General features: G+C 40.8%; 1 protein-coding gene across 1 annotated transcript; it reads left to right on the forward strand.

Moving 5' to 3' along the window:
* Window positions 1-5941: 5941 nt before the first annotated feature.
* On the forward strand, window positions 5942-9461 carry LOC124269711 (glycoprotein-N-acetylgalactosamine 3-beta-galactosyltransferase 1-like). Its single transcript, XM_046704744.1, has 3 exons — window positions 5942-6086; window positions 7318-7967; window positions 9336-9461. Exons 1-3 carry the CDS (start codon window positions 5942-5944, stop codon window positions 9459-9461), a joined length of 921 nt encoding a protein of 306 aa, XP_046560700.1.
* Window positions 9462-10664: the final 1203 nt, after the last annotated feature.

The following is a 10664-nucleotide window of genomic DNA, read 5'->3' on the forward strand; positions in this document are numbered from 1 at the left end:
TGTCAAGCCCATTTCTGGTGTCCACGGCCGTGATATAGCTGGAATATTGCTAAAAGCGGCGTAAAACTAAACTCACTCACTCACTCACTCACTCACTCACTCACCAGTGTACAGACTCAAATTTTATTATAGAAAACTGGTTCTGTAAAGGAGTGCATTATATAAGAGACCTTTGTGACGAGAACAGGCTCTTATCCTTTGTAGACTTGACAAAAAAATTCAACCTCAAGGGTACTTATTTGGACCATCATCGAGTTGTTGGTAACCTCCCTAAAGAATGGATAAAGGTCATAGACAATTCTAAACCTATATTTGTCTACGATCTTAGGATTAATAACTTCTTATGGAATGGACTAAACCATCAAAGGGATCTCGGAAGATATATGATATACTTGTGCAAAATAATTATCTCCCTATTATCTGTAGTAAATGGCAACAAATGTTCTTAACTGACTTAAACTGGAAGGAAATATTTAGTCTTCCTAAACAATGCTGTAGAGATATCAAGCTACAAGATTTCCAATGTAGGTTTTTGCATCTCATTAAATACACCAAAAAGGAATTATTTAAAATGAAGTTGATCGACAATAGTATTTGTCAAAGATGTAACAATGAAAACGAATCGATCGTGCATGTATATTTTGAATGTCTACAGGTTCGTCATTTTTGGTACAATCTGGAACGATTTTTGAGACAACATCTGTGTTATGAGATTCAGCTTAATCTTAAATCCATCCTCTTTGGTATCCAGGGGACCGCAGACTTCAAACTGGTGAACCACATTCTTTCGGCCGGAAAAAGATATATATATATAAGTTGTATTAGAAATGAATCTCTATCATTCAAATCCTTTATTGCTACCTTGAAATATATTTTTCAAGTTGAGAGATCTGTTGCAAGAATGAAAAACCAAATAAATGAATGTATGAGCAAATGGCTACCACTACTCACAATATGGACTGAAGTGTCATGACTCTTCAACAGGCTTAAAGTGGAATTTTGAGATAGTGAATTACAATATGTGCCGATTCACGGACGGGAAAAGATATACATATTTATATCCATAAGCTGTATTAGAAATTTAATTTTGTCCTTAAAATCCTCCATCGCTTTTTGGAAAGATATGTTGCCAGAATGAAAAAAAACCAGCCAGACGAATGTGGAGTAAACGGGCACCCATTACACAACATGGTCTGATGTGTTATGACTCCTCAATGTATACAATCTATGATCTTTGTGCAGTAATACTTGAATGTACCTACTCATGTTTGAAGACTGATGTGTTGTGATCTGTCAACATGTACAAGCTTGTATTAGGCATGACATCTGTATAATAATGTATGAATGTTTCTACCTCTTGGTTACCCAGAATGATATGATGCTATTATGAAAACAAACCCAATGAACCCATGAGCAAACAAGTAATATTACCCATAGCACCGACTTACCTAATTGCTCAAGCTTAGACGATCCGCAATTATACAACCTTGATTGTATGATTTTTGTATAAAATGTTTGTAACTAGAACTGTCACCTGTCACTGTGTACGATTTTTGTATATAATGACTGTACCTACTGATGAAATAAATTCTCAGTACAAATCCTCAGTTACCGGGGTGTAATAAAAGCAGATAAGATAAAGATTGGTTTAGTGGCATTTATAAGTCTGTGGCGGTCGCGTAATTCCTTATTTTGACTCCTGCAATGCGACGAAATATGATGTTTTCCGAAATATTTACTCCACAACACTTGATTTTCGCACACTTTCACAAGAATAGTTTACTACTAGCATTTTTAAAATAAATATGTCAACATTCACGGCGATTTCTTTTTTTGCTTGGTAACAAATTTATATGGCTACGATAAGTATCTTATTTTTTATGATTTTTGACGTAAACCCATATTGGCGCCGTATACTGAACATTTCAATTACCTTGTAGCAGACGACATAACATTCCTTTTGTTTGTTAATATGACCCGAATATATCATTAAATCATTCTACAAAAATCTCATTCACCTAATCGGTTGAAAATAAATGTACTTTTTTCCATTATTGTTCACTGTGATGATTATGTTTGTAGAAAAGGTCCTTAGTTTATCATGACTACAATTAATAATATTCTTCCTAATGAAGTTTGATTATGAGTTTACCTGGGCTTAGACAGTACCAACAGCCTGTCTTATGCAACAATAAAAATGAACTCATTATTCAACATTATATTTATATCATAAAATTATCATTTGTTTTGTAGATGCCCATGGCAGGAAAAAGAAAGGTTTCATCGGCACTCATCGGAAGGGCTACTCAAAGAGCCTTCTATTAAGTACAATATTCCCATCTTGAGTAAGTAGATAGACCTTGTTTGAAAGAGCATTGGCAACCAACTATTGCATTATTTTAACACGTATTTAGAACACTTCATATTATTTTTTCTTTAATATTAATATTGTGTATCTCCTTTTTTCAGTTCTAGAGATGAACCCACAGATACCCTATGCCCGGAAGAAGCCACAAATGTCCATCTGGAAAATGTCCGAATGTAGTTTTCTTTAGACTCTGTACTTGTATGGAGGCTATCGATTAGGGCCTAGATGTTTTGGCCACTTCTTGTCTTCTTTTTAGCAGAGCATGGACAATATATCCAGAAATATAAAATAGTGCAGCTTGGTCATTTCGACTGATATGGTTTACTTGCTTACCATCAGCTGTCTTCATCGATTCCGAAAGAAAGTGAAAGAGCGTTTGAATGATGCGGTCTAGCAAACACTTGGTGAAGATGTGAATAAGTCTGATGTGATGGCTGCTGACTTCTTTTATATAGGTGTGCATGCTTGAAATACAATCTTCCTGTATGCACATCTGATGGATACCTGCTCCAAATTACCTCTCGGTCATTTGTTTTAAACATGTATTGTTTCAAGAGAAATAAATTTTGCAATTTGGATCAGATCTTGACCAACTATTGAACCTGACTGAGATGCATCCATCATAGGGTCGCAAATGATCAAATTTAATATGTAATAAATTACATGAGAAGAAGTTATGGAAATTAAATTCCAATGTATAATTCACTTCCTGGATATTTAAAATATCAGTTTACGAATGTATTTTAGATTGCGTACAGATTTGTATGGTTTCATGTTTTTCATTCACAATCTAAATCCTAAATGGACACCATAACTGTGCAGTTTGTGTTGCACCAAGTTTATAAGTTATCATGTTTTAATATTTTAATGAATTAGTATATTCTTTAGTCTTAAGTCTCAATTTCAAATTCAGTTTAGAGTTAATTAGCAGCAGTTGAAATTCATATTTACTGTGTTTTTAATGAAAGAATATCTGAATGGTTGAATTTAGTAATACATGATTGTGCATATAGATCTATGGTCCTATTCTACAATAAATACATTGTTCATATAAGAACGTGTGATGTTGTGTTTAATTTAACACGAATATTTCATGGGCTCGGAGGAAAGTGACTTTAGTATTTAGTGGCTTCCCTTTGAAAAAAACAAACAATTGTCTCCGTACGGCCCAAAGCATAATCACTGCTAGCCCCAAACTGGCATTATAAAAACATTAATGCTCTTGGATAATGTGAAATCGTGTTTCGTTGGGCCGGACACTTCTAGGTTGCACCCTACCCGACTGCGTTGCCGATCGCTACGCTACCATCGCATGCAATCGATTAAAACTTAATGTAATGTATTGATGATTGGCCTATCGAGCAACACTCATGACACCTACCAATTCTTTATTGTTGGGCCGGACACTTCTAGGTTGCACCCTACCCGACTGCGTTGCCGATCGCTACGCTACCATCGCATGCAATCGATTAAAACTTAATGTAATGCATTGATGATTGGCCTATCGAGCAACACTCATGACACCTACCAATTCTTTATTGTTATTTCTGCAAGCCGATTGAAAACCGATTTGGACTCTAAACGATCTTGACACAAATGGATGACGATATGTCCGCACACAACAGGGGTGTGGTCGAAGCAAGTCCTCTGATTGGCCAACGCTTGCAAATATGCACATTCTTTATAAATTCACGGGAATCGTTACTTTCATCGACTGCTTGGCTTAATGTAAATGTCTCCTTTACAAACATCAACCAACCAGAGGGCTTGCTTCGACCACACCCTCGTTCTGTGCCAACGAATACTTGCAAGTAAATCTTGAGTTAGCCATGTGATGATACGCGTAGCGAGCATCGGGGATATTGGCAACTGTAATGTTAAAACTGCCTTTACCTGACTGGGTTAGTTTGAATTTTGTATTTTTGGTTTACAGTATATTCTGTGTCCTGTCGTAGTCTGTAAATTCTCCTAGTAAAGTATCGAGGTCCAAGTCGGAATCATCCCAGTGAATGAATTAAGTCGTCCATGGCCATGCCGAATGTTGAAACAAATATTCCAGGCTTATGACGACACACATTTCGCGAATGATACATGTTCTGCGATGTTGTCAGCTGACATGTGCAAATGAGAGATAAGATAAAAATTAAGATTTGTAATCAGTTTATTGGAGCTGTCCATGTAATGTTTAACTGTCAAACGCAGCCGGTGAAATCCCGCTAAGGGAATTAAATCTCGGCCCGGATATTACGCAATATTGTTTACGTGGACACTCCGGGGCAGTGATGACTTAGCATAACGTCACTGCCATAGGCTAATTTGCATATCACGTGACCGGACTTTTCTCTTGTTTGTAAACAAACGCGCATATTCATAATAAGAAGAGACTGGCCTGGGTAGGAGATTGGTTGGCTGCATGGAGCTCTGGGTAGGAGATTGGTTTACGTGGTTACCAGAGTGCTCATTTGTGAATGTCTGCGCATATGTTGTCGATGTGTATCGGCTACATTCCAGGCCGTAGCGCTGATGGTTAGTGATAAACTGTTGGGAGGGCCGTCCCTCTATTATATGGTCTCTGCTGAAAGTTGGCGGAATGACGTGGCATTGTGACGTGTTCGAAAGGGTTTAGGTCTTGAGGCTGGGTACTCTACGCGGAGCAAGTGGGCATCAACGACCCGACGTCCGTGAGGAGGAAGTCCGATTGTCAGACGAGGCTGAAAAGTACCCTTGCAATCACAATTCTAGATATGGGACTTGCTTCCCACGGAAAGCACGTGACAGTCACGCATCGTACCTTTGCATGGCATCCTTGAGTGATTACTCCTGTTACCTTGTACATTTCATTTTCTCGCTAAAATGTATGTTCAGTATTTTACATGTTGTTAGAATTTGTAAATGATATTTAACATCACAATCAGTAATATGCCTCCTATATTAAACTGGGCGATGAGGTAGCCTCGTAGTTAAAGCGTTCGGTCGTCACGCCGAAGACCTGGGTTCGACTCCCCACATGGGTACAATGTATGAAGATAATATTTGGAGTCCCCGCCGTGATATTGCTGGAATATCGCTAAAAGCGGCGTAGAAACATACTCACTCACTCTAAGACAAACTATCTTCAGTTAAGACGTCTTTCGTTATTATTTGAGAGAGTAGTGAATGATTATTTGAGTGAGTGAGTATGGGTTTACGCCGCTTTTTGCAATATTCCAACCATACCACGACCTATATCTCTTGTCTATCCGCAACCTCCTTAATCTAAGTCAGTGGATTGAAACAAAATGATTAAATACGTCTGGATATGCATAATGCATAAGGAGGATGTTCACATTATGTATTGCATGGGCGGTGGGGTAGCCTAATGGTTAAAGCGTCCGCTCGTCACGCTGAAGACCCGGGTTCGATTCCCTATTTGGATACAGTGTGTGATGCCCATTTCCAGTGTCCCCCGCCGTGATATTGCTGAATATCGCGTAGAACCGTACTAACTCACTCACTCCGAGGCCATTATTGACTGAGTCACAGCTACGCTGCTATGTTTCAGGTTGATGGTGTACCACTCCCCCACTGTACAACATGACAATGAAATGGATGCAAGGGGTGGTGATCTGCCTGGTGGTGATTGTGACGTCACTAGCTGTGTTACTGTCCAGCCCCCTCCGAAAAAACATGACGTTACTAACAAGTGTTGATCGGAGTGGCTTCCAGGCGTGTCAGCGAGGTAAATGTGGGAGAGAGGGGTGCATGTCAAGATAAAATTGGGGCGGGTGGTATTTAGGGGAGTTTGTTGATCACGACCGAGTGATCAACGGCATGAGCATCAATCTACGCAGTTTGGTTACGATGACATGTGTCAAACATACACCCAACTGACCACCCAATCCCGTTGTTCGCCTCTTACGACATGCAAGGGTTACTGAAGACCAATTCTCACCCGGATCTTCTCTGGTCTATTTAGAGAGGAGGGTGGGACATGTGCAATTACACTTGTTTTGGAATACTGCCAGCTGGAGACCTCCTTGGTCGCAAGTCAGTGTGTTGAATCCCGTCAAACTATTGGGCTCAACGTTTGTTGACCCTCTTTTCTGTTTTTACTTTTTGCTCATTTTCCAAAATATACAAAAGAATAGGAATGAGGGAAATTTTGGGGTAAGCAATTGATATAACACCCGCCACTGAAATCGTTGTTAACCACGTCGTTCAGTAGCATTCACTCGCTTAAATTCCCAAGAGGTCGACATTATCGTGACACTGTTGTTTCCTATATGAAAAGTAGAGAACTGCATAAGATCCGGATTAGAATGAGCCTTCAGCAACCTGCTTGTCCTAAGAGGCCACTAACGGGATCGGGCTACCAAGGCTCGCTGACTTGATCGATGCATGTCATTATATCCCAAATGCGTAGATCGATGCTCATGATGTCAGTCCCTGGATTTCTCGTCCAGACTCCATTTTGTACAGGCCGGCGTGGTATGGCTGAAATAGGCCTGTAAGTCTCGCGAGGAGCTACTTCCGGTACTAAGCTTGTTCTCGACTCCCTTTGCGCGCGCCAGCTCTCGAGACGGGGCCCAGCTTACTTCCGGTACCAGATTTCCGTTGATAAACGTGTATTCAAGAACCAGTTCTGGAACTAAATTGCGCGACCGCCAGATATGACTTTAATAGACCGGACCAAGTGTACAACCATGCTTGGCCGTCACAGCTGATGACAGTCGTAATAGTTGGCTAATTTAGGGATGGTTAAATCGGAAATTTATTATTCATGGAAGGATTATCGGTTCCTTACTGCCATCTGACAACCATGAGACCATTCGGAAAGGTATGAAACGTTGTTTGTCATCGGAAGTACTAAGGTCTCGGGAAGTGCCGTGACCTACTTACGAGCCCTAGATTGGCAGGCGAGGCGTTGAACAACAAACGTCGTTGACGTTACCATGACCTTCATGTTTCAGGTAGGTCGGTGGCGGAACGTCTGAGCAGCGTCCGTCTTCTATGCTGGGTGATGACGATGCCCAGCAATTTGCAGAAGAAGGCTAGATACGTCAGAGAGACGTGGGGAAAGAGATGTGACGTACTCCTGTTCTTCAGCTCGGTAGAAAATAAAGCCTTGTCCGTCATCGGCCTCAACGTTTCAGAAGGACGGCGCCATCTTAGTGACAAAACCTTCAGTGCTTTCCGCTACGTCTATCAACATTATTTCAACCAGGCAGATTGGTTTCTAAAGGCGGACGATGACACATATGTCATCGTTGACAATCTCAAGTATTACCTGTCCAAGTTTGATAAGAATCGGGGACTATATTTCGGAGCTACTTTTTCGAGAATCACACCCCAAGGATACAACAGCGGAGGTGCCGGTTATGTGTTGAGTAAAGAGGCTTTGAAAAGATTTGGTGAGCGTGGAAGGAATCAGACGGCGTGTCCATATCACAGGGGCATTGAGGACGTGGCTATGGGGCACTGCATGTACAACTTGGGGGTCAAGCTGGTCAACACGCTGGATGAGAAGAATAGGACCCGGTTCCACGCCTACCACCCCCTCACCCACATGGAAGCTGGGGACAAATACCTGAACTCCGTGTCTGCCTATGGCTACAGAACTGTAAGTATAGAGCAAGTGAAGCAGTTTGTTTGTTGTTTGCCGTTGCTAATACATAAACACGATTGGTTGGTTGGTTGTTTAACAGCAATTCTTTTAGCTATATGGCGACGGTCTGTGAATAGTCGAGTTTGGATTGGTGGTGTTCCGATTAATTGAAATAATCGAAGATTGGTCGCAGTGACCAAACGACCAAGCAATCGATCACATTTTCTCATAATCGAACATGTACGATTTTGGAACTACTGTTTTAGTCTTTGCAACACTTGACAATGGAACATATCGTTGAAGTTGTCAGGGCCTGAAAACATGTTTAATTCTTAGAAAACTCACTTCACTAACTGAAAAGCCATGACTGAATATTTCTTGAAGACTCCGGGAAGTTTATGTTCATGATATATTAGTCATCACTTTAAAGTAGCAAGTTACATCATGTTATACATATCTGCAATAACAACTTGGATAGGAAAATCTGAAAAATGACGCTAACCAATTTTTTCAGATGATTGTTCGTTGGTAATGAAACAATCATCAATTGTGAAATTTCAACCAATTCCCAACACTAGTTTGGACCAGACAATCCAGTGATCAAGAGCATCGATCAGTGATACGATGACATGTGTCAACCATGTCAGACAGCCTGATCAGCAGATCACGTTAGCCGCCTCTTACGACAAGCATGGGCTGCTGAAGATCAAGATCCTAACCCAAATCTTCACGGGTCTTAGTGAGACAGTAAGAGTTGAAGGCCGCCCCAGCAATATCCCTAATAAGGGGATACGGTTGATTGAGCAGAACCAAGATGCATTAGGAATACCATTGGTACAATAAAAGATTTCGAAATTTGGCATGTGGTATCACAGATACAGGATCTAAGAGAAACACGTATGTATTAATTCTTTTACACCGGGGAACATATTGGCTTAGAAGCTCGATCGGTCTGTACTGGGTCGAAAAGGAACATTTCTTTATTTGGTTAGTTGTTTTAGGGGAAAAGATTATTTTCATCACGAATCGTGTATGGTTGCCTATGTGTGAGTGGGTGAGTTTAGTTTTACGCCGCACTCAACAATAGTCCAGCTATATGACGGCGGTCTGTAAATAATCCAGTCTGGACCAGACAATCCAGTGATCAAACATCGATCTACGCAAATGGGATACGATGGCATGTGTCAACCACGTCAGAGAGCCTGACCACCCGATCCCGTTAGTCGCCTCCTACGACAAGCTGAAGATCAATTCTAATCCGGATCCCATGCCGTCAGTAACTGCTTCAAAATGCGATTACTTAGCGATTGCCGTGATATTGAGGGAATGTTGCCGACTGTGGCATTAAATAAATTTCACTTACTCATACGTTGTCTGTTACAGGGAGCGATGAACATCAGTGATCTTCCCCTGACGTTTCACTACATTCAAGGCCGTAACATGAAGGCGGTTGAGTTCTACTTATACCATGTCCACCATGTTGGCGATGGAGGGACAGTCTTAACTTAGAGCAGCGATCTCTCGGTTTCCTTCCTCGCGTGTCCAGGGAATTATATATATTATATATTTATGTGTGGAGTCTACATTGCCACAGTTTCTTCTGAAAATGAAGAAAGTCTCTGGGCTTCCTTTTATTGTATTTAATTTTCATTTAAAAAGTTGTTTTTGTTTTTATTTTTATTTTTCTTCTGTAAAATATGTACATGTCAGTGACTAGATGTGTGTCTAAAATACCACCTGAGACTGTATATGGAAATGGATATGCATTTCACGTAAACAAACAACGAAGGAAATGTAGATCCGATGCTAAGCTTTGCTTGACCTGCGCTAGGAAGAGGGGCGGTTGGGTAGCCTTGCGGTTAAAACGTCCGCTCGTCAGTCAGAAGAAACCGGTCGAAGAATTAAAACGATGTTCAAATCATTTGTTCCCATTTGGCATTTTTTCGGTTTTGCTTCGGTCATTAAAACAATGCTGAAATAATATGCCAGCAGTCTGTCATACAGACACTGAATGGAAAATGCACCAAATACAGCCCATGCAAGTCTAGAATGTGTGCAGTCTACATTGCCACAGTTTCTTCTGAAAATGAAGAAAGTCTCTGTGCTTCATTTTATTGTATTTGGGGCGGTGGGGTAGCCTAATGGTTAAAGCGTTGGCTCGTCACGCCGAAGACCCGGGTTCGAATCCCCACATGGGCACAACGTGCGAAGCCCATTTCTGGTGTCCCCTGCCGTGATGTTGCTGGAATATTGCTAAAAGCGGCGTAAAACCAAACTCAGTCAGTCAGTTTTATCGTATTTAATTTTCATTTAAAAGTTGTTTCTTCTGTAAAATATGAACATGTCAGTGACTAGGTGTTGGTCTAAACTACCAGCTGAGACTGTATATGGAAATGGATATGGATATGCATTTAACGTAAAGAACCATTCTCGGAAATGTAGATCCGTTGCTAAGCTTGCTTGACTGCGCTAGAAAGAGAGGGCGGTGGGGTAGCCTTGCGGTTAAAGCGTTCGCTCATCACGCCGAAGACCCGGGTTCGATTCTCCACATGGGTACAATGTGTGGAGCCCATTTCTGGTGTCCCCCGCCGTGATATTGGTGGAATATTGGTGGAATATTGCTAAAAGTGACGTAAAACTGAAACTCACTGATCATTATATACTGCCCGTAACTCAATCATTCAATCTACACGTATTGATTAAGTTAAGTTA

Source organism: Haliotis rubra, unplaced genomic scaffold (genome assembly GCF_003918875.1).
Source record: "Haliotis rubra isolate DU_JTF1 unplaced genomic scaffold, ASM391887v1 Scf147, whole genome shotgun sequence".
In the NCBI taxonomy this organism is placed as follows: Eukaryota; Metazoa; Mollusca; class Gastropoda; order Lepetellida; family Haliotidae; genus Haliotis; species Haliotis rubra.